We start from the raw sequence: 24,276 nt of genomic DNA on the forward strand, positions 1-24,276 counted from the left end.
CAACCATTAATTTGCACCACTTTTTGCCAAAATTGAGGAAACTTTAACTTTTAACCCCTGTACAAACTGAAATTGACCTTTGTCACCATTTTTGCTGTTTTTACCCCATAACTCTAAAACATTTAGTCATTGATAGCCTAAATTATACCTATTTGGAAAATTTATGATCAGACAAATACTGTGGTATAGTTTTCAATATGATTGGAGTATCTTTTAATCTTTTAATTTTGACCCCTGTGTAAATCTTCAGTTGACCTGACTGCCTAATGAAAATGCAAGTGGCCAATCGGGTTTTCAAAAGAATAATGTCTAAGGAGTATTTGTGCCAGATTTGGTGCTTGTATCACCATTTGCAGGATTGTTTCATTAATCTGCTGCACAACAGCTGTGTAGGCAGACAGCAGTCAGCAAATTTTTAACAGCTTATTAATGTGCGACAGAAGACAAAAATATATTGTACATTTTGGAATAAGATGCCGTCAACATTTTGTGTATCGCCGGAACTGCTTCAGCAGAGCACTGACCTTGACTGAGTGATTGTGGAAATCAGTTATGATGATTTCATTGTTGTGGTTGACAGCAACAAAATGAGGACCTGGAAAAATAAAATCAATAAAGTCTCCGGGGACCAGCAAGACAGAATCTGTCTGGTACAAGTATGCGGCATGACTGCAAATCACTAAAGAGACAGATGTGTTTAGGAGAAATTGGATTTAAGCGGTTTTCAAACTGGGGCGGGCTGTTTTGATGAAGACTGCAGGGGGCAGTGTGTGTATTAAATTTACCTGCAAATTGTCTGTCACCATTGCCTCGGCTACCAAACCTGGTGACCAGCTTGCCATTGAGTTTAAAAATGAAGACACAGCAGGCTTTGTTATCGACCACGATGATGTCACCGTTTCTGTCCACCGACACGCCTTTAGGGCCCATCAGCTTCCCAGAGCCAATCTTATTCTGTACAAATAAAGGTTGTTAAATGTCTGTTAGACGTTGCCAAAATTTGACTAGCCCCACCAAAAAAATGCCAAGTGATGTTCAAAACATGGTTTCTGTTTAGTCTTTTAACCACCATCACTCTTCTTTAATTCTGCCTTATAACGCCTCCAGTTTCTACAGCAACCCCAATTTATACCTCTCAGATAATGTGTAACACATTTATTTTTTTCACTATTCTGTTTGTTTTGGGAGGCTGGCATGATTCAAAAATAGATTTTTTTTTTTCCCCCCCCCACGTCTTTAGCCAAGAATCAGAACCTGTTCAAACTGAGACTCATTCCAACATTCAAAAAGACTGAATAAGAACAGCGCCACCTAAAGGAAAGACTGTGTCCTTTGTTGTTAGCTGTGTAGTTTTTTTACTGTTTGTTTTCCTGAGGTTTTCCCCAAATTTTGATTGAATGTTATGATTTTTTAAACAACAATTGCTATAATTATTTTCAGTCTGTTTTGCATTTTAATTGTGAATTAGCATGTACTGTATGTTGTAGGCAGTTTACTAGGTAATAAACTGTAGTAGGCAAATTTACTTTAAATGCATACATGCACATTAGTACAAATTTGTCCACCCCCCAGCAATTAAATAATCATATGCCAACAAGAAGAAGGAGGGGGAAAAAAAAAAACCCTGGAGCCGCCACTGACAGGAAGCAACCAATTCTTTGGACTTTAATGTCATAAATTGTATTTTTTCAACAAAAGCATTGTGAGTGTCATTTTTAAAAAACTGTCCATAGTAGTTATTTCTACATAAATGCATATAAAGAAATGTATTTCTGTATAAAATAATAATTGTTGAGAATATAAAATTCAAATAAATATTTTTTAATTATTATTCTGAACCTGATAGTTTAATCTTCAAATAACTTGATATTTCAGAACAAACATCTAAATCGAAGAGACAGTAAAAAATATCAGCCTCATTATCATTATTACATTTGGAAATCTGTAAGAAGAGCATTTAATCAGACAAATGACTGGAAATGAAAAAATTAGTTATCAGAATAAATGCTGATTAATTTTCATTCAACCAGCTCATTAGTAAAATGAATATTTGCATAATCTGCAGTTACGACACTCTCCTCGTGATGTTTATGAGATGTCAGTGTGATAATTACGACTCACCTTAAACTTTCCTTCACTTGAAAAGATGCTGACCCACTTATTGTCATAGTCAGCGATGATGATGTCACCGTTAGGGTGGACGGCCACGCCCGTTGGCCGCTGCAGATGACCCGGTGTTCTACCCCGCACACCAAAACGACTTCTGAATTGCCCGTCATTGGAGAAAAATCTGCATATAGACAAAATAAAGGGACTTAAAACACAGGCGGCGCTCTGAGCGTTGTTTTAGTAGACTTCACGTTCACGCACTGACCTGAACGCACTGATTGTTGCTGTCTGCTATCAGAACTTTTCCCGAAGACGAGGCGGCCACTCCCTGGAGATTCGTGAACTCCCCTTTGTTTCGACCTTTGGTGCCTGAAAACATGAAATACAACCATGTTCACAAAATTTGTTTTGATGGTTATAACATTCACAAAGATGATTAATGCTGATTGGAAGTGAAACAGCTGGAGATCAGCCACATCAGCTTCCTTACCCCACTCTGAAGATCAGGTCATCCTCGATGGTTTCTCTTCCTCCTCCCCATGCTGTACATGCTGGCAGGCCTCTTGATGGCCTTTTTGTTTGACGTGTCCGCTGCCTGGTGACTTCAGCCTTTTCTTCGTGCCGTCCAGAGTTGGCGACACGTCTATGGACTTGGTGGCCTTTAACTTGAAGGGGCTTCCTTTGATGTGTTGGTCATATAAACGCAGGGATAAAGTCAGGCAGCCTTCTTTAGGAGCTGTGAACAGGTACTCGTAAGTGCCGTTCTTGTTGTCCATTATCTCTCCTTCACCTCTGCTGCCGTCGGCTGAGGAGATTTCAGCGGTGATGGATGCATTCCCCATTTTGCACAGCTCTCCATCTTTGTCCTTAGTGGTTATAGTGACAGATGTTGGCACGCCCACCACACAATACCGCAGTCCTTCACCCGTGGCCACAGTTTCAGAAGCCACAGCGCTTGTGGTCACAATAGTGCCCAAATTATGGATGGACTTCTTTAGACCTTCTGTCTCCACAATGAAGTCCAGGTGGTTGTTCTCTCCAGGCTGCAGAGGGAGCTCCTGGCTGCCCAGCTCAATGAGACATTCGCTCATCTGTTTATTTACTAGCAGCACTTCAGCCTCGGTGCCGTGGCTCAGTGCCTGCTCCGTGAAGTTACAGCTGTTGTTGATGCCCTCCTGGCCCTGCAAGAGGGTGTCCAGCTGGGCCTGGAGCACCTACATGTCAAACACACCAGGGGAGAGCAAGGCCACCCTGTGATTAGAAAGGAAGCCTACAAATCCTTCAGCACCCTTGAACTTTAAATGTTTGATTTTTTTTTTTCTTTATGACATGCACAAAAAAATCTGACTTTATATATTAAAATTTCTAAAATGATGCCCTTTAAACTCACAGTAGAATGTAATCTCAAGATCATGAATTAAAAGAAATAAAACCCTAAAAGCCAAAATGATAGTGTGCATAATTAAGTGCACCCTTTCTTATAACACATATAAACTATCACTTTCTTCATGCAAATCAGGGATGGGATACATGAACATTTTACGATGGGAGCTATGACCACTACCTTGGGGGAGGTAATGGTCTAGTGGTTAAGGTGTTGGGCTTGAGTCCAGAAGATCATGGGTTCAAATCCCCGCCTGACTGGAAAATCACTAAGGGCTCTTGGGCAAGGCCTTTAATCCCCTATTGCTCCCGGTGTGTGGTGAGCGCCTTGTATGGCAGCACCCTGACATCAGGTTGAATGTGAGGCATAATTGTAAAGCGCTTTGGGCGTCTGATTCAGATGGAAAAGCGCTATATAAATGCAGTCCATTTACTATTTTACCATTTACCTTTGCACCCCCCCCCCAGGACTAAACCAAACCAACTTTTTTAGTTTCCTTAGATGACCCCAAAACACAATCAGGATGTTCCCAAAAATAAAAACTGGCCTCAATCCAGTTATCGAAGATGGACGCCAAAATAGGGTTTTTCACTAAAACAACTTGAAACAACATATAAACAACTCAAATATCACAGAGATTCAATGATAAGGGTCTATTGGCGGTCATTTTGGATGCCATTTTGAATCTTAAACCCATGAATTAATTTAGTTTAGGCACAAATGAGTTTGCTGTGACCTGCAATGGTCTTCCCATTGAATCTCTGTGATATTCAAGTTGTTTATATGTTGTTTAAAGGTGTTTTAGTGAAAAACCTATTTTGGTGGCCATCTTGGATAACTGGCTTGAGGCCAGTTTTTATTTTTGGGAACATCCTGATTGTGTTTTGGGGTCATCTAAGGAACCTAAAAACGTTGGTTCAGTTTAGTCCTGGGGGGTGCAAAGGTAGTGGTCTTAGCTCCCCTAGTATTTCCAAGACACTGATCACATCTTGGACATTAATTACCTCAGTTAGTAAGAATACAAACAGTATGGTACTCTATGGTAAATCTGTCTGGAGGCAGTAGTTCCCAAAACTGAGTGACCGTGCAAGAAGAAGAGTGAGGAAAGCCACCGAGACTGTTGTGAAAGTGTAGGTACACGGACCCACAACAGGGGGCGTAATGAACGGACAATGGAGAAAGGTGAATAACAAGTTTTACTGTTGTGAAACGAGCACAACGAATACAACAATTAACAATTTGGGGTCAAATCCGCTGGTGTCGTGTGGGCAGGCTCGAAGGTAGGAGACGTCCATCTCAGTCGAACCGGAACCACCCAGATCTCCTCTGCCACCGAACCCTGGAAATACTGGAACCGCCAAGTCCCGAATTCCCAGGTGGCCACTGCCTCCGCTCGTCGGATCCGGTACTGCTGGCGGGAGAGAGCAACAACACACAGGAGTGGATGCAACAGCACCCAGTAACGGAGAGGGGAAGAGCCGCCTCCACCTCTTGTCAATATATAGCAGGAAGGTGAGTACTTATCCAAGCAATTTAGCTATCAGTAGTCAGCAGTCCTGAAAAGGTTTAACAAGTTTTAGCTGGTTATTCAGTATATGAATGCAGAGAACGTTACCTCAGTCTTAAGGCGATATCTCGGCACTGAGGTGGAGACGCCGTCCTGATGATATACCCCCGGGCTGAGTGGAGTCAGCTGTGTCCAGTAATGGGTGACAGCTGTCACCCTGACTGCTCTCGTACGGCGGCGGCGCCCTCTGGTGCCTGGAGCCCGCACTCCAGGCAGGGCGCCCTCTGGTGGTGGTGGGCCAGCAGTACCTCCTCTTCAGCGGCCCACACAACAAAGACGACAAGATAACCCTGAAGATGTCTTCAGCTTCTGTGCCTGTGATTGGAGAAACTGTGCATTAGTGTGAGTTTTGCATTTTACGTCACCACTCACAGCTTCATAGTGGAGCTGAGCAGAAAAGGACTTTCATCCAACAAAACAGATCAGATCGAGGCTTGCATCTCTCATGTGCCTGCTGGCAAACTGCAGCTGAACTTTCCATTCTTCTTTTTAAGGAAATCCTTCTCCACACCACTTCAGGATGAAGCTGGATAACTGGTGGTGCAAAATGCAAATACTTGCACTGTGCACAGTTTCTCCAATCGCAAGCACAGAAGCACAGCGTAACTTTGGAATAGATAGGTCAAAGGTCAAGCAGAATATACACATTTACTATAATATCTCCTCTACTAATGTCACTAGATATTTGATCAAAACGTCACACTGATCTGTTTTAAGTGGATTCATGATGAAGTCTAAATATGAAGTCGTAAACAACAGGTTTAGGTGCAGAGTGTGCATCAGCCCTCTGATCCATTTTATTTTTAGCTGAAATCCTTCCAAACAGAACCTGCTCCACTTCTGTGGAAATACCCCTCAAGAGATGAAGAGCTTCTTAAAAATGAAGCATCACTATAATCATAAACAAACTGTCAGTATTATGCAGATTCAAACCAGCTAAAGTCCACATGCTCAGACCCATGCATGTGACTGCATGTTTTCATGCCAAATTATCATTTGCTGATATAATTTTTAATGACTCGTCTTTAAATCTGGATGATCACAACATCCTCAGGAAGTCACAGGGACAGACTCACCCACATCTGACCATCGCATTCCGCTTCTTGTCCAAAAAGAGAGGCCATTAAACCTTCAACCTCAGAGGATTGCACCCACCTCCTGTTATCACTTTGTGCTACTTTACACAGGCACGGCGCCACGTACGGACATGTAGTGTGTGTGTACTCTAAGAATGGAGATTATGGTACCAGAGGACAAAAGGAGAAGCATGAAGAGCAAATCTGTTTTCATGCACAAAATCAAAACCTGTGCAGAAACATGTAACTATAATGTCTACACAGCTCAAAGGTGGATAGCGGATGTCCCTCAAGACCGCGTCTGCACACCAGCGAATCAGGAACAAACCACGTAACGGAGCTCCGCCCCGCCTTCTTTGGCCTGTAATGCACCAGCTGATGTCATCAAGCACAGCCTGATTGTTATTTTAAGAAGGTTAAAAGCTTTAAAATGTTCCTCAAATTCATGGTTTCCTGCCCTAAGAAGTAAAGATGAGTGTTTCTGATCAAAAAGGAAACGTCAAACATACTGTGCAGCAGATTAAACATCCAAACACGATGTGCACGTCAGCTGTGTTCCACACGTTTCACCTTCTGCTTGAGGCCGTAGTTGACCTCCAGCTCCATCAGCAGGACGCTCTTGCGAACGTTGAGCGACTTTTGCAGCTCATCGAAAGTAGCATGAATGCCATCCTCAATGGAACTTTTCTGATTGGTCAACTGCTGCAGGATCTCTGAGAGCGCCTGCAGGGCGGAGTTGATGTCTGGTAACCTGAGGGGAGGTGGGATGAGGAAGGTGAGGTCATGTGACCAAGTGTGCTTTGGTACCAGCGCACTCGCTGCTGTATTACGTACCTCCTCTTGACGGTGTCGAGCTGGTCCTGCAGCGAGGCCTTGTGCTGTTCCACTACGTCTTTAAGAGGCACCGTTGGATGTTCTCTGTGTTCTCCGCTCGTACACTCCTGACACATGGCTGTCTCACACGGCGGACAGTAAAACTCCATGAGCTGGGTGACAACAAAAGCACATGTCATGCTGTCTAGGTTTTTACAGCCAAAAGTGTCAAACCTTTGCCAAAAAAGTGAACATTAAAGCTGTATGGCCTTTCAGATTTTTCATATTTAGGTCATAAAATGAATTTTCTTTATTAGCCTTTAAATAGGGGATTCATAATGTGCCATTACCAGTATGATCAAAATTCACATTGTCTAGAAAAAAATAATAAATAGTTCCCCTGAATGGGAAACCTTCAAAAGAACGGCTTTGAACTTCTTACTGTAGCGACACATAAAGTCTATGATAGCAATGTCAGTGATCACGTGGGGGCATCCCCTAACATGCGCAAGGGATGCTGGGAAGCACATCTTGACAGCCAATCTGAGTAGAGAGGCACGGTGATCTCTGCTGGCTGCTCTCTTGAATAAAATAGTCTCACATCTCAGAAAACACTCTGAAACAGCTTATTTCTGTATAAATCTAATGTGTTTCTCATATATTTTCTAAAAGGTACAGAAAAATAAACAAATGCTGTTTTTAAAACCAGATGACACCTCTGAAGTGATTTACAAGACACCTTACAGATGTTAGCGTGCACGCGAAGTGAAAGGAAACTTCCGCTAATTTCAAACCCTCATGCATTTGCACATGCACAGCGTTAAAAATAAAATAAAATATTCAGTTTGGCTTTCCCCCCAGGTAAATATGTTCTGTTCATTAAAAAGAGCTGTAATTTTGCAACATGTTTCAAAAATAATCTGACACTATCAAGCTTGGATTTCAGCAGAAACTAAAGTTTGTCCATTTTCTGAAATTTGAATGGTTGTACACAGCTTTAATTTAATGGAAAAACCAAAAAAAAAAATGAGCCATCTAAACCTAGACAAGGGAACTGGCTGTAAAGTAGCCAGTTCGCTTTTTTTTTTTTTTTTTTTTAGTTAATGCCATCAAAGTAAAAAATCTTTACTAATTTGACAAGAGCAGCCCAAATGTGTACATACAGGTGAATGACCCATTATTCGTAGTGAGCATCATTACGTTGCTTTTATGGACAAAATCTTGTTTCTGTGTGCGAGTTTTACAGGAAAATCAAAGTGGCGGTGGATCGGGGGCAGTTGGTCTCTTACGCTGCCTCCATGGCTGGGGCAGGACAGCAATTGGCCTGTGGCCTCAGTGGTGCTGTTGTTGAGGATGGCAGCCTCCCGGCTGCAGCTGTCTGGCGTCTGTTGCAGCACATCCATCAGGGTGGTGATGAAGAAGTTATTCTGCAGTGCTGCCACTCCTTTCTCCGGTAGGATAGAGGTCTGACGGCACACAGGGCAAGACAGTGTAAGACTGTTGGCCAGGATATAGTTCTGCAGACACCTGATGGGAGAGACCAGAGAAGATATGAAGACCATGTGGACTACATGTGCTCCTTTGGTTGAAGGCATTTCTTGTGTTTCATAACAGAAGGATTCACTCATTTCATTTTTTTTGTAAATGCAGTTTGTGTTGCTCCAGAAATGGAGCAACCTACAACAAAAAAGCATCAAACCATTATTGTATTGACTACTGCTGACTAAAGTGACTTGGAATTCCAGTGAGATTGTGGCTCTTCATTTTTTTTGTTTCCTAATGTAATCCATCATTGCTTGATTCTTACAGACTTGACTAATGTGATTTTAATTTTCTAGTAACCGAATTGTTGTCAGATCAAATTTTTTGTGCATAATTAGTCATTTTTACTGGATGACATTTTGAATGTAACCCTCCCAAACCTGGTTATGACGGTATTTCATTCCTGCATTTAAAAAAAACTTTAGAAGTGACCACAAAAACCCTAAAACAGTTTTCCACTTCAGGGTCATGGAAAACAATCTCAAGTTTTCCATTTCAGCTAGCTTGCATATTTTTGACCCCCCCCAAAAAAAAAAAAAAACTCAGCACAAAAAGACTTGAGGTGAAAGTTGTGGACTCAAGACCTTCTTGATGCCAACTTAAACCACAGTGTGGCCTCCCACGCAGACATGGGGCCAAATACAAAAGAATTTGTATTTGAAAATACTTAAATACATTTTTCAGAGTATTGGTATTTTCTGATTTTGAATTCAAAGTATTTGCATTTCAAATACTTCGCCTATCCCAAGTATTTCCAAATACTTTTCCAAATACTTTTTCAAATACTTTCCAAACTTGGGAATCTCTGTGACACCATGTTGAGACACACCAGATATGACATTTTATTATTGTTTTGTGGATACAAAAGGATGCAATATTGATGGAAACAGAATATATATTGTGATAGTTTGATTATTGTCGGTGATATTATAATAGTGAATTTGTGATAAAACATTCAATCCTTTACTTATCAGTAGTATTTGGTCATGCTATTTTCACAATAAATTGTCATCGGTTTATCAGTTTTTGTGTTGATCTGTTGTTTATAGTTCATAGAAAGTATTTGTATTTGAAATACTCAAAATATAAAGTATTTGTATTTGTATCTGTATTTGAAAAAGTACAACGTATTTGTATTTGTATTTGTATTTGGAATTCAAAAATCTAAAGTATTTGTATTTAAATACAATGCAAAGTATTTGACCCCATGTCTGCTCCCACATCCAGTTACATTCCGCTCCATCACAGGAGTTAGAACCTGAATATGCAACTATCCAGGACCTCGTCCCATCTGCAGTCTTAGTCCATGGTTGGTTCTTCTGCTGGACTGGGAAACCCCCCAGACTTCACATACATTTGCAGTGGTGATGCAGGAGTTTTGTTCTATTCTGCACTCAATTATGCCTTCTTTAATGTATCAGTGCAGCTGAACTGCTGAGGACATTATTCTTATCTTATTTATTTATATTGGGTCACCTCATACAATATGTAAATACACATTTTCTCTTTGCTACCATCTAGTGGTTGAAATATTTTTACAGATAATAAAAATTCTGGGACATTTCCATATTATAAACCACATTATGAGTTCATTTGCTGGTGCTGCATTTAAATAAATAATTGATTACAGTATTATCGCTGCAACAAATCTGCTCTTTTTTAATGCACATAACAATCAATGTTTGTCTTTTCTCAACATTAACCCCATAAACATTTATCGATGCTATCTGCAAGAAAGTAATAATGCAGTTGTAACTTAAATTAAAAATATGAGGAATTCCACTAGTTCCCACATGACAGGAGGCAGGATTGATGCTCTTTTGCACAAATGTCATTATTAATTAGAAATTAGCAAAAGATTCTATTACTGGACTTACATATGATTCAGTACTCACTACTCCTTTCTGAGACATGCAAATTATTCATTTGCATTCACTTGTTTTTTCACCTCTCATTTGCATATTTAAATCTTGACATGTGCGCTTCTTCCTGAGTGATAAACACAGAAAATACTAAAGTCAAACACACCACTGACCTCTCACAGAAGGTGTGCAGGCACGGGAGAACCTTTGGGTTTTCGTAGCAGTCTAGACATATGCTGCAGATCAAGAACTGGTTGTCAATCTGGCGGACCACAGGACTGGGAATACTGGAGCCTTCACTGGCCATCCTACAAATCTGAGCCAAGAGTTCCTCTTCCGCTTAGTCTGCACCCTGTGGAGCAGCACAGACAGACGGTAAGGCAAAAGAGGATATAGAGAATGACATAAACGTGAAAGAACTCGCTCTCAGACTGCAGGCTTACTTGTAGTTCCTAGGGTTTGTAAGAGTAGAATGGGAGGCAGAGCCTTCAGCTTTCAGGCTCCTCTCCTGTGGAACCAGCTCCCAATTCAGATCAGGGAGACAGACACCCTCTCTACTTTTAAGATTAGGCTTAAAACTTTCCTTTTTGCTAAAGCTTATAGTTAGGGCTGGATCAGGTGACCCTGAACCATCCCTTAGTTATTCTGCTATAGACTTAGACTGCTGGGGGGTTCCCATGATGCACTGAGTGTTTCTTTCTCTTTTTGCTCTGTATGCACCACTCTGCATTTAATCATTAGTGATTGATCTCTGCTCCCCTCCACAGCATGTCTTTTTCCTGGTTCTCTCCCTCAGCCCCAACCAGTCCCAGCAGAAGACTGCCCCTCCCTGAGCCTGGTTCTGCTGGAGGTTTCTTCCTGTTAAAAGGGAGTTTTTCCTTCCCACTGTTGCCAAGTGCTTGCTCACAGGGGGTCGTTTTGACCGTTGGGGTTTTTACGTAATTATTGTATGGCCTTGCCTTACAATATAAAGCGCCTTGGGGCAACTGTTTGTTGTGATTTGGCGCTATATAAATAAAATTGATTGATTGATTGATTGATTGAAGAACAACAACATGAAGTGTCTTCACTAGAGGTGGGCGAATCGATCCTAATACCGATAATATCAATACCAACACTGGTATTGATATTGAACAATCCTCGTGTAAAAAGATCGATACTCAAGTTTTTTTTCTCCTGCACGCACTGACTGCTGCGCACGCAGATTCATCAAAGTCTACTCTCTGTCTGTAAGAGCAGCGCTGTGCTGTGTCACACAACACAGAGCAGCGCACCCTTGTATTGTGGTTTGTCAGCCCTCTACCTCAGGAGATTTTGTTTTAAGTTGTGTTGAGTGATTTTTTTTAAAACAAAAATGTTGATTGTGATAATAAAGTATTTTGTTGTCACGTACAATGTTTGGCGAAATTCTATTTTGAAATTCTAAGTCTTTTGGATCCTTTGGATCTATGAAGCTTAAATATGAAAAAGTATCGGTATCGATATCGGCGATACTGGGCCTGTATTTACTTGGTACCGGATCAATAGCAAAATTCCTGGTATCGCCCACCTCTAGTCTTCACCCTCACTGTGAGAGGAAACATCAAGTGTTCAAACACATAAAAGTCACATAAAATACATCAAACATCTTTAACACTGTTTGAAAGCAGGAACGCCATCTGTAACTGCACCAATAGGTGACACAAAAACCGACACACTGTAGCTTTAACTGTTTTATTGTAAAAACAAAAAACAATTTTTATTTACATTTTATATAAAATAGCATCAGTATTGTTTTTTTTTTTACACTCTTCCTGGATCTGCAGATAAAGGTAAAAATTTTATGGACTCCTTTTCTTATGACAAACAAAGTTTCCACCAAAATGTTTTTTTAGTTGCCAAAAAAATCTTGCTGAGAAGCAGGCAGAGAGCTTGTCCTTGGTGGAGGTGATTATTGTTATTTATGACGGGTCAGTGTGTCCAGAGGTGGAACTCTTCTGAAGGAAAAGCATTCAACCGGACTGTACATCAGCTCAGCTGTGTCCATAAAAGGTACTTTCAGCAATAAATATTTAATTGTAGAGTGAATGAACACACTGTGTGCTGAGAACAGCAGTACAGCACACATCACTGGGACACTGAACCTACAAAATAAAGTGCTGTACCTTAAAGAGGCTGTATTTTGCAAAATCCTTTTTTTTTAAATTTACAGTTAAATCTGGTTGTAGTTTCACATTAAATGAGCCATAGAATATGTGTACAAATATGTGTGTCCCACAGAACTACCAGTAGTCCAGACATCCCTTAGGGCCCCTTCACACATAGCACAAATTTGGTTGAACTGCTCATGAAGTGCGTATGAAGCAGGAATCGTATGTAAAACGTGTAAAATCGTAGCTGCCTCTAACACCTCGTACACCTGTTGCTACAACTATCTGCACACACCAGCTGCTGAGAGACAGAGTGTGCGCTGTGAGAGCCCATCGAACCCTCTCGCAGCAGGTGTCAGCCAAATTCCAGGTGACATACACGAACATCACGAACACCACTCACATGGCACTTAGAAAATGTGTGGCCATTCATATTGCTAACACGACAACAATCAGCAGACAATCACTGGCAAGCTGGATGTGAAATTTGTCTAAGTGCCCCCACGAGTGTGGCTTTGCAAATAGACACAGTGACATGTTGGTGTGTGCACTGAACTGACAGGAGGTGTGGACGCCAACAGGAGCGGCTGTGGAGATCTGTGGATTTGGACGTCCCTGGAGAACACGTACTGTGTTTAGACGGACATGAACTAACAACTGTCCACTGTAACGCAAGTGTGTCTGCTTGCTGTCCTCAATTGGACATACATAAAAACATATATCACTGTTGCAATGGGCTGCAGCGAGTGCTTGCACGCCACGCACATTGACAGGCTACCCCAGGTGATCTGGACCGTCAGATAATAACACGCAGTGGGCGATCCGAATGTCACGCCACCCATGTGAGCTCTGTTCCACATGACGTGGTGTCTGTCCTGTGGTGCACTGTACACAAGACACGCATGCAGGGCTGGCTGGACATGCCGCCAGCAGATGTGGACATGATAAGAGTGCCTTGCTTCTCATTCATGTCATTTCGGTTTGGTCTGTGTTGGGGTTCTGGTCTCCTCTTTGTTAATCTCTTACCAACTCTGATCTGTCTTCTTCAATCTCTTTAGGTTATCTTTATATTTCCCAGCCTCTTATCTTGTATCACATATTTTCTGGTCTAACATTCTTTGCATTTCCCAGCTTTTGTCTGTCATGTTCTGTCTGTCTCAGTTTTTGTCATTTCCTTCTCAGTCATTTCCTGCTGTATCACTCCTTGTCAATTTCACCCTTTTTCTTGTCTTGTATACTCTGCATTGGCCCTTTATTACCTCTCATGCTGCGTTCACACCGGGCGCGACACAAGCGACTGCAGCCACAGGTTGCCATGTAATTCCTATGTAATGACGCATGCGATGCGAGTGAAGCGATTTTGAGCGTTTTGCGCGTTTTTAGCACGATATTGCGTTGCGTCATGTCGTGTCGCCCTCCTTTTTCGTCTCTTCGCGCCGCAATGACCAATCAGGGACTGAATATGTAGTGACGTGGAGATGTCTGGAGTTTGACTGAAGATGTCCTGTCTCTGGTAGCAGCCTGTGAGCAGGACTTATGTCTCTTTAGTCCTTTATTTCACAATTATGACAGAGTTTTTGGAGTGAGCAGCAGCACCACAGCAGGGGAAGCGGAGTTTCTTTTTCTTTTACGTGCGCGCGTGAGGGAATCATCCATGGAGATTATTTTACTTATTAACTACACAGATGTATAATAAAGCAAATGGTGACTGGTTTCTAAAGACAATTATGACAGAGATTTTTGGGGAAAGAGCGAGGAGCAGCCTCACAGCAAGCCGCGGAGTTTCTTTCTTTCTTTCTTTCTTTTTTACGTGTGCGTGCGAGGGAATCATCTGTGTGGAGAATATTTTATTAATTAACTACACAGATGTATAATAAAACAAATGGTGACTGGTTTCAAAACACAATTATGACAGAGTTTTGGGGGGGAAGAGTGAGCTGCAGCAAGCAGCGGAATTTCTTTTTTTTTTATTGTTTACATGTGCGCGTGTGAATGGGACAGTTGGTCCTCAAACTGGGTCCTGCAGAGGCGGAAGGACCGCTGAAAGCGGCCGTCATCCAGACGCAGCTCCTGCAGCAAATAATGATACTCTCTGTATTGGGAGCTTTTCACAACAACTCGCTCCGTATGATCAAGGTCCATCATGATGACTTGATGCCAAGCGGAATGGAAGCTCCTCCTATTTGATGACGCACTGGGGCGAATTTTTGCAGCAAAAGTCCATCCAAGCAGAGCGATACACCGGGCGAAGGAGGCGCGTCCGTCGCCACGTGACCCCCGCGAATTTGTAGCGTCTGATCGCGCCCGGTGTGAATGCGGCATCAGTGTTTAGCACTCTCTGCTTCCCTCTAGTGACCCTTTATGTCCTCACAGTTCTTAGTCTGTCTTTACTTTACCTCCATCTAGTGCTCATTTTTGTCCCTACACATAATTAGGCATTATCATTTACACCTTGCTTGGTCTGCACCCGTATCTGATGAGACATGCTTAATTCAGCTTAATTCACTCTTTTTACGTAAGAAAGACTTTTGTTGGAATCCTGTTTTTATTGAGAAGACTGATATCTGTTTGAATATTATTCTGTATACCTGAAATACTACTCGCTGAATTTGGTGGTTCATTTTGGAAATACACTCCAAGCAGCAAAGTCACTCATTGGCTCGGCTTACTCGGTTTGTGCACTCCCCTTTACAGGAAGGAGTCCCCAGTTCTGGTGAGCACTCCCCTGGAGCTTCTACCGGCAGTGCAGTGGCATTCCTCTGTGGCACTCACCAGGATTTAGAAGAGGACTCCCGACTCCAAGTGTTGTTACCACATGACATTCTTGACTGGTTTCTTTATCATTAATAAAACTGTGCTTTAACGCCACTCTCATCGCCTCTGCTGTCCTGCATCTAGGGGTTCCCCTCGTCCCTTGGTTCACCTCCACCCAACCCTAACAATTTCATGACTGTACGTCTGTGACCATGGGTCATCTACAGAGGAACACACAGTTCATACTTGTATTGCCCGCTTGATCAGAGGGAATCAATAAAATGAGGTGTTTTTATATGGTGTGTGGCTTTATTTTTTTCTTAAATACATCCATGTCCTTTTTGATATCAGGGATTTCTCGCACCTTTTGCAGGACAGTGATGGCAGCTCAGTGGTAAAGTTTCTGGCTGGCAATCAGAGCTTTTGAAAAATGCAGGTTCGAATCGCGTGGGTGGCACGTATTTTACATATTTTTTTATTTTCACAGCAGCTGCGCGATGTGTAACCACATCGCGCAGCTGCTCGCACGGTTTTACCGCGTGCACAAACTGTCGCAGCGATATTGTGCACGCTTGCCTATCAGCTCGATGTTTTCATGGTTCGCTTATACAAGCTGTTCCGCCCATGAGTCGCCCTGAGTTGTACTTATTCATACTATGTGTGGGCCCTTACATACATCACAAAAGCCTAAAATGAGCTGTTTCAGGTCTACGTTTTGCTGAAAGTAGGTCTGTTTGTAAAGGCACAGTCACAGAATCCTGAAAGTTTGAACCTGTTTAATGTTAAACACCAATAACATATAACTATGAAATGTTGATTAAAAACTGGTTTTGCACAATGTGACTTTAAAGACCCTCAAAATATGATAATCCAATGCATGCAGGAACGCCCTCACTGGGTAAATTAGTAAGAGTTGGACACTTACAGTGTAGATTGTCAAGATAGGGCCCTTGGGCCTCTCATGCTGGCTTGCTGAAAAGGTGAGAAATACTACCCCTTCTGTACCGATTTGTTTTGGTTTGTCCCATTTGCTCGAGGTCCCCACAGTGGATCTGGTATGGATCTGAAACTTGAACTGGCACAAGTTTTACACTAGATGCCCTTCCTGGCACAACTCCAGAAGCACATGGAGAATCTGTATTGTGAGCTCTCCATCAAGAACCCCTGTGCTGGGAGGTAAGACTGAAAATATTTAGATTCTTCATTGAGTGCAACTTTCTGTCCTGTCATATTTGCTCACATCTTTTTAATGCATCTTTGTCTTGTCTGATGTTCCTGTCATACGATCACAAAGACTAAAGTGTGTCAGTGCTCCTATTGTTCCCTCACATTTAATACAGTCACAGAAGGGAACCACCTCTCCTCCCGGGGGAACCCACAGGGGACGCACGTCCTGCCTCATATCAAATATGCTCCATGAATGGTAGATGACGGAGCAAATTAACTATCATATGTAAACATTTGACCGGCCTAACAGGAGCCACCTCTATTAACCAAAAACTGAGATTAAAAATCACTACAATAAAAACATGCATGGGTCATTTTAATGCCAGAAAGTCACAATGCAGATCTGCAGATATAATAATGAAGACATAATGAAATATAACAATGGTTATGTAATGATCATCTCCAACCTTGGGGATGGCCACTATGAAACAACAGAATCTATACACTGACTGTGCACAAGGTCACAGCGTGCACAAGCATCCACTTTTGCATAATCTGCACCAGTTGAAAGCAGTCATTCCGACTGAGCTGCCATCTCAAGCATTTATCTGAAATTGAAGAATTGCACCACCAAAAAGCACTTGCGGCAAAAATTATGAAAATTGCTCTGAACAGCAAGCGGCACTTACATACGGCAGCTGATCGGCAGGCGTCATCCACCTCACGATTCCACTAAAATTCCTTTAATCCGGGCATCAGGTCACTTTAAAACACATCCTGCATTGTGATACTAAATGGCATTTTTCTCCATGTAGAATTAACAGAAGGCAATATGAGTGTGTGCACATTTATGGGTGTGCACCCAAATGAGTGAAGTTGAAGGGAGGTTGATTCAGCTGGACTGTATTTCAGTTCTTACATCATTCCTTCTTTCCTTAACTCTCCACCCATCACTTGCACTTCCTGCTCTTGTCTTCCAATTCAATCCTGTCCTCCCACCCACCCTCTCTCTCTCTGGTGAATTACAGAAAATGCTGGCTCATGGCTCCGCAGTGAGCATGTGCAGCATCATGTGAGCGCTAAGAGCCTGCAGGTAGCTGGGAGAGTCAAAGCTGACTGGGTTTTTTCTGCAGCTGCAGAATCTGCTTTTTGACTCAACAAGAAAATAAATACAAAGATAGAGTCGACTAACTCTGCGCACACCTCTATCGCAAACACAACTCTGTAAAGATGGTGATCACCTGAGGCACCTTTTCAGCAAGATAATACAGTCAGGTGTGTAAGTATTTAGACAGCAATATAGTTTTTTTTAATATCATTTTGCCTCTGGACTCCACAACAGTGGAGTTGAAAAGAAAGAGTTAGACTGTATTGAGGCTTTCAGTTTTAATTCCAACTGTTCAACAAAGAAAAAAAATCTATGACTCAATATGGAATAAGCGAATTGTGCGTTTTGATCTCGCGTTGCATTGTGGGATTGACTGGCTACCGCTGCTACACCAACCAACATGGGAAAGATGGCAGATTGCAATATAAACATGACCAACTGGTGTAGTTTAGATGACTTTAAAAGGTGGAAAGTTGATGGTTTGAAACTTTTTTTTGTAAGCACCGAGGTCTCTCTGTTCACAGGAAACACAAAGACAAACTTATTGCGTTAGCATACAGTACAGGAGCTGCAAATTAGCCCTGTATTTTAACTGATGAAGAAGAGGTGAAACAAATCAGACAGGATTTTGAGGACTTTTTCGACCGGACCTCCTGAAATTGACTGATGGATGGATTGGCAGAAATACTGGTGTAAACATGTATGCAGATATCACTGACTATATAGCACCTAAATACAGTAGATGTTGTCATTTGATTGGTAGTTTGTATGTCATGTGATATGGATCATTCGTCCCATTTGCCATTGTGTTCCATTTACCGTGGAAATTTGGTTCCATACATTTTGTACCATTGCACGCTGCAACCATCGCACACTTGCTCTAGCGGCCATGGCGCTTAGCTTAAAAACAAACAGCAGCTCGACACATTGCCCAGACTCGCTGGGTAACAGACGGGAAGGCTGGATGCACCGAGGGGAGCTCAAGAGCAAGTTGGGGGAGGTCCTGAGAAAGCATTGTTTGCCGTGGGCAGAGCCACGCATGCTGGGTTGGCCCCGCCACAGCTCCGGGTTTGCATGGGACCATTGTAGCACAAATGACACCTGGGTGAGACAGGGCATCTTAGTCTCACTACCGAGCTTTGGTGGACACCATAGGACTAGGAAGGGCGCAAGTCCCGTTTCTGTTGTTTATAAATTAATAAAATATAAAATGACAAGGATCTATTTTAGATGTTACATAAAACAAATCATTTATGTTTTTCATTTGTGCAATGGAAAGAATATTTCATGAGGTGGAAGATGGAATGTTACCATTGCACTCATAAACATCCAAATATTTGTATAATATTTGATGGAAAATGATGAGAGAGCACTCTAAAAGCGGCTCAACAAGAAAAGTAAGTCTTGTCATTGTTTACCGTAACAAAGTTCTGTTCTGACTGTGATAACTAGAATGGACAGACATACTGTTTTAATCCATCTCTTACACCAGGTGTGGGTTTTCTCCTCCATGGGACAGTTGTGTCAAACAAACAGTGGTTCGCATGTGCATTCCAGAGCTTTGTGCTCACAAATATGAATAACACACCACCTTTAATGCCACCTTTCAAGACTATAATAACCATTTGCACAGTCAACAACAGCACAATGTGCACCTGACATTGTTTACACTTCAGCTGAATTTAAGGCTTAAATGCAGTTAAAGCTACACGGCTCCCACAGCACACACAATCAGGTTAACTGGATTTGGTAGCCAAGTAAGAGTGAGGCTCAGAGTATGAGCATGCACAGTAGTAATCAGCTACTTTTACAGTCAGGTTTCTTTAGATAAGTCAGGAGATGGCTACATGAACATTTCCATGACCTAATATCTATCTGTGGTGAAAATTTCGTCAAAATCTGTGCAGTAGTTTTGACGTACTCCTGCTAACAGACAGAAAGACAGAGAAATAAATAAACGCAGATTATTTTATTACGTATTTTATACGTAACAGCAACAACAAACAGTGCGGTACTGAATGGTAAATCTGTCTGGAGTTGGCAGTTCTTGAGTGTTATTGAGTGTGCCAGTTTTTGAGAAGACAAGTCAGGGAATCCACCAAGATGTCCATGGGCATTGTGCAACTTTTGTTTGTTGGCCCACCATGTTTTGAGAGGGAGAGATGTTTATAGAGTCATGCATCACTGGACACAGTTATTTGATGATGCTAATATCTTATTAGGAGAATGAAGGTCCAAGTTTTTAGGATCCTGGTGCTTCCTGTCTCACTGTATGGTTGAGAGCCTTATGATCTAAGGTGACAACTAGATGTCTCTGGCACTAGGTCTCTTCGGAGGACCCTTGGGTATCGCTGCAACTTTGTGTCAAACAAAGGGTTACTCAAGGATACCAAGTTGAGGAGTATTACTTGCATTGTGAGAGAATGCCAGCTCACACATTTTGGACATGTGGGGCGTTTCTCAGTTTTGAGGATCCCAGCGGCTGGAGAAGGCCAAGAGGACATCCACATTAACCTGGATCCTCTTCACCTCTTCTTCTTCCATCACCAGCTGGCATGCTGCTGCCACTGCCAATGACAGGAGGAGACTGCAGCGTATCTTCCATGCAGTGAAAAGGTGATTGACTGCCGTCTGCCATCCCTGCAGGACCTGTACTTCTTCAGGGTTCTGAGGTGAGGAAGGAAGATTGTGGCTGATCCCTCCCACCCAGCTCACAAACTTTTTGTCACCCTCCCTTCTGGCAGGCAGCTGAGGTCCATCGGGACCAAAACCTCAAAACACAAAAACAGTTGGTCTAATAAATAATGCCAGAAACCCCCATTTACTCTGCCCCCTCTCCCCCACTAACATAAAGCACAGTGTGTTCTTCCCTGCACTGAAAGGTACTGTACACCTGTACTCCAATCATCTGTTTTTGCACTATCCCGTTCTACCACGTTATATTTATTTAACAGTGAATATAGTATTGTCTATTTGACTCTTTTACTTCTTACAGAAGTGTTTTTTTTTTTTCCTTTTCTGTTTCTTATTGTTTATGCACCAGTAATACCAGACCAAATTCCTTGTATGTGCAAACTTACTTGGCAACAAATTTGATTCTGATCCTGATAGATGGCTTCTTTCAAGAGGTGGAGATGGCCCACTTAACTGCCTGGGTGGTTGCCATCCAGGACACAAGGCTGTCCCGTAGTGTAGTGGATGCAGTGATGCAATGCGACAACACGTCACACCAGAAGGAACCAGAAGGAACCCTGGATTTGATCTGTTTTCTTGTATGAAAGGGATCAATGTTTGTTGCTGTAATACTTCATTTTGACCATATGTATTTTTTTTTTTTTGTGAGATGTCTTTCAAAGTGCTGCCACTTTCTGTTCATTTGAACACCTACAGATGGTCTCTTGCTGGTTCTTGTCTCACAAGTGTGACAAAAGTGATGCAATATCTGTTTGTATGTTTGCACATGAATGCAATTGTATTGCAATATTGCTGCAGGTGGCAACAGGTGATGGTGCAGCAGTTTGTATTTGCAAATAGAAATGCAATAGCACACTTTTGCTGTTGGTTTAGTCCAAGATTTTTGTGTGAATGTGTGTCTGTTTGTGTTATGTTTGCATAATGCATATTGCGATGATAATCTGCCCCTTGTAGCAAAGAAGGACGGCCCACAACCAGTGCAACAGACTGTTGTCCTGCCTGTGGTTGTGGCAGAGACAAAGTCTTGGAAGCCGTCACAGGTGAAGGGCAGAGGAGGATGTGGATGCCGCTCCTTACACAGGCTGCACCACTTTTCTATTTTCCTGACTCTGAGCCCAGTTTAAATATTCACTCACAGGAAACAAAAACATGTTTCGTGCAATTCTACACCAGATCGACTTCAGTGAAATTATGTTTTTCTTTTATTCCTGCTGACCTCAGCTGATTTCTCTTTATTTTTCTGTCTCTCTTTATAAACACACCCAGACTGAATGTCGTGTCAGTCTGCCCAGTAATGACACAGTAGGCACAGACACGGTTCGCACAGCGGTGTGTGTGTGTACAAGTCTTATGCCACATGTTAGTCATTTGGTCTTTGCTCCAGTCCAGGACAGACCCACACAAACTGGAACAAATTAAATTCTCCATCGTCATCACAAAACTTAGTGTGACAAATTTCCAGCCAATCACATACCTGAAATTTTACCCTTTCATGTCTTCAGTATGAAGACGTCACCCTTAACAACAACATGAGCTGAATTTCTTTCCAAATAGTGCGCTATATTTTAATACAACCGTTTTTCAAGAAATGTGATCTTAGTTGGGTTTGTCCTAGATGGGACTTCATAAATTACAGGCCAGATCTAAATAAAGAGGCAGGGCCATATCCTTTAATACTGTGAGAGAGCCTGAAAACGCAGCCACCTGGGGTGCACAAGCCAGTACAGTCATTCATTCATTCATTCATTCATTCATTGGTGCCTATCTGTGGATTCTGCAGCCTGAAACAGATGAGATTCCTGCAGGACATGACACTAGACTGCTGCAGGCTACTTCACCAGCCAAGGCCCATTTACAGCTGGGTGGACTATGACATTGCTGATCAAGCATTTTGCCCAATGACACAGACAGGTAAGAGTAACCTGGGACTCGAACCAAGGTCCATTAACCTCCTGAGAACCGAGGAAAACTGTGAGTTTGTTGTATTCTCCATTTTTTTCTCAGCATTAAAAGAAAGTTCCCCTCATCCCAACCAAACCATGAGATATCATTGGAAAGGCCAGGATGTCCTCTACTGAGCACATCAGGACTTAGTAGAGTAGCTCAAATGAGTCGAAAGATATACATTAAGAACAAATGTCCACTACAGAGGAAATAAATGAATGGGCTGGGTCTGAAGTGGAAGCCCAGGTGGGACTCAAACCAGGGCCACTACTGGAAGCCCAATTTCTTATCCCACTGAGCTGCCTGTGTGTAAAGCCTTTTGGTTTTCATAGCGTGTGCCTCCATCTGGTGTCTGCCATTTACTATCACACACCGGCCCTACATGGTGTCATCAACAGTCTGGGGATACGGTGCATCCAGAAAGTATTCACAGTGCTTCACTTTTTCACTTGTTACAGCCTTATTCCAAAATGGAGTAAATACATTGTTTCCCTCAACATTCTACTCACAACACCCCATAATGACAACATGAAAAAGTTTTTTTTAATTTTTGCAAATTGATAATAAAAAAAAGAAAGAATCACATGTACATAAGTATTAACAGCCTTTGCTCAGTACTTTGTTGATGCACTTTTGGCAGCAATTACAGCCTCATGTCTTCTTGAATATGATGCAGCTTGGTGCCACCTATCTTTGGGCAGTTTGTTCATTCCTCTTTGCAGCACCTTTCAAGCTCCATCAGGTTGGATGGGGAGCAGGCGGGCTGCCAGATGCGTTTCACTAAGGAGTGGCTTCCGTCTGGCCACTCTACCATACAGGCCTGAATAGTGGATTGCTGCAGAGATGGTTGTCTTTCTGGAAGGTTCTCCTCTTTCCACAGAAGAATGCTGAAGCTCTGACAGAGTGACCATTGGGTTCTTGGTCACTTCCCTGACAAAGGCACTTCTTCCCCAATCACTGAGTTTAGATGGATGGTCAGCTCCAGCAAGAGTCCTGGTGGATCTGAACTTCTTCCATTTACAGATGATGGAGGCCACTGCGCTCATTGGGACCTTCAAAGCAGCAGAAATGTTCCTGTACCCTTACCCAAATTTGTGCCTCGAGGCAGTCCTGTCTCAGAGATCTACAGACATTCCTTTGACTTCATGCTTGGTTTGTGCTCTGACTGTCAACTGTGGGACCTTATATGTAGACAGGTGTATGCTTTTCCAAATCATGTCCAATCAACCGAATTTACCTCAGTGGACTCCAATGTGTTGTGTGGGCCGGCTGAAGAGGAGGTACTACTGGCCCACTACCACCAGATGGCGTCCTGCTTGGAGTGCGGGCTTCAAGCACGAGAGGGCGTCGGAGCCGCTGGGAGTGACAGCTGTCACTTATCAGCACCAGCTGTCACTCGTTCAACTCATCACCATATAAGCCGGACTGCAACTCCACCTCCTCGCCGAGAAATCAGCTACCGTTCCAGGTAATCTTTCTCTGCTGTGATTTCTGAGTGTATTGAACATTGTTCTGTGTGCAGCCGTTTATCCTGTGGACTCAGTCTGTAACTGGATTGGCGGATAGTGTGACTTGCGACGCTTCGCCTCACCACTCCTTCCAGTGAGAGTGATTGACAGGAGCTGCATGGGTGATTCTGTGTCGGGAGGTGGAGGTTCTCCCTCCCGGAGGAACTAAGCTTTACACGATTGCTGGGTGTGTATTCCACCACCCACCATTAACTGTTTCTGTTTTCCTGCCAGCAGTACCGGGTCTGACTGCTGAAGACAGTGGCCACCTGGGGCGCAGGGCTTGGCGGCTCCGGTGTTCTTCAGATCCGTTGGTGGTGGAAGCTGTGTGGGATCCGGCTCTTCTCTCCGCCAGAACTCTTCTATCTTTGAGCCTGCCCACATGTCACCTTGTGTATAATTGACAATCCACATTATTGTTATTGTCTGTATTTCGTTGTGCGATTCACAACATTAAATTGTTACTTTTGGCTTATCCATTGTCCGTTCATTAACGCCCCCTGTTGTGGGTCCGTGTCACGACACCTTCCCAACACAATGAAGCTGTAGAAACATGTCAAGCTTAAAAAGTGAAAAAAAAAGATGCACCTGAGCTTAGTTTTGAGCTTCATGGCAAAGG

At 42.6% G+C, this 24,276-nt stretch overlaps 1 protein-coding gene across 1 annotated transcript in view; it reads right to left on the reverse strand.

Annotated features, from left to right (window-relative positions):
- Positions 1-24,276, reverse strand: part of trim2a (tripartite motif containing 2a) — a 55,659-nt gene that overhangs the window by 1,660 nt on the left and 29,723 nt on the right. Inside the window, 11 exon segments of the mRNA XM_034187354.1 lie at positions 525-595; positions 786-954; positions 2,122-2,290; positions 2,385-2,478; positions 2,586-2,629; positions 2,631-2,683; positions 2,685-3,323; positions 6,707-6,887; positions 6,971-7,122; positions 8,239-8,476; positions 10,527-10,705. Coding sequence (XP_034043245.1) covers positions 525-595; positions 786-954; positions 2,122-2,290; positions 2,385-2,478; positions 2,586-2,629; positions 2,631-2,683; positions 2,685-3,323; positions 6,707-6,887; positions 6,971-7,122; positions 8,239-8,476; positions 10,527-10,660 — 1,944 coding nt within the window. The 5' untranslated portion in view covers positions 10,661-10,705.

Source organism: Thalassophryne amazonica, chromosome 15, assembly GCF_902500255.1.
Source record: "Thalassophryne amazonica chromosome 15, fThaAma1.1, whole genome shotgun sequence".
NCBI lineage: Eukaryota > Metazoa > Chordata > Actinopteri > Batrachoidiformes > Batrachoididae > Thalassophryne > Thalassophryne amazonica.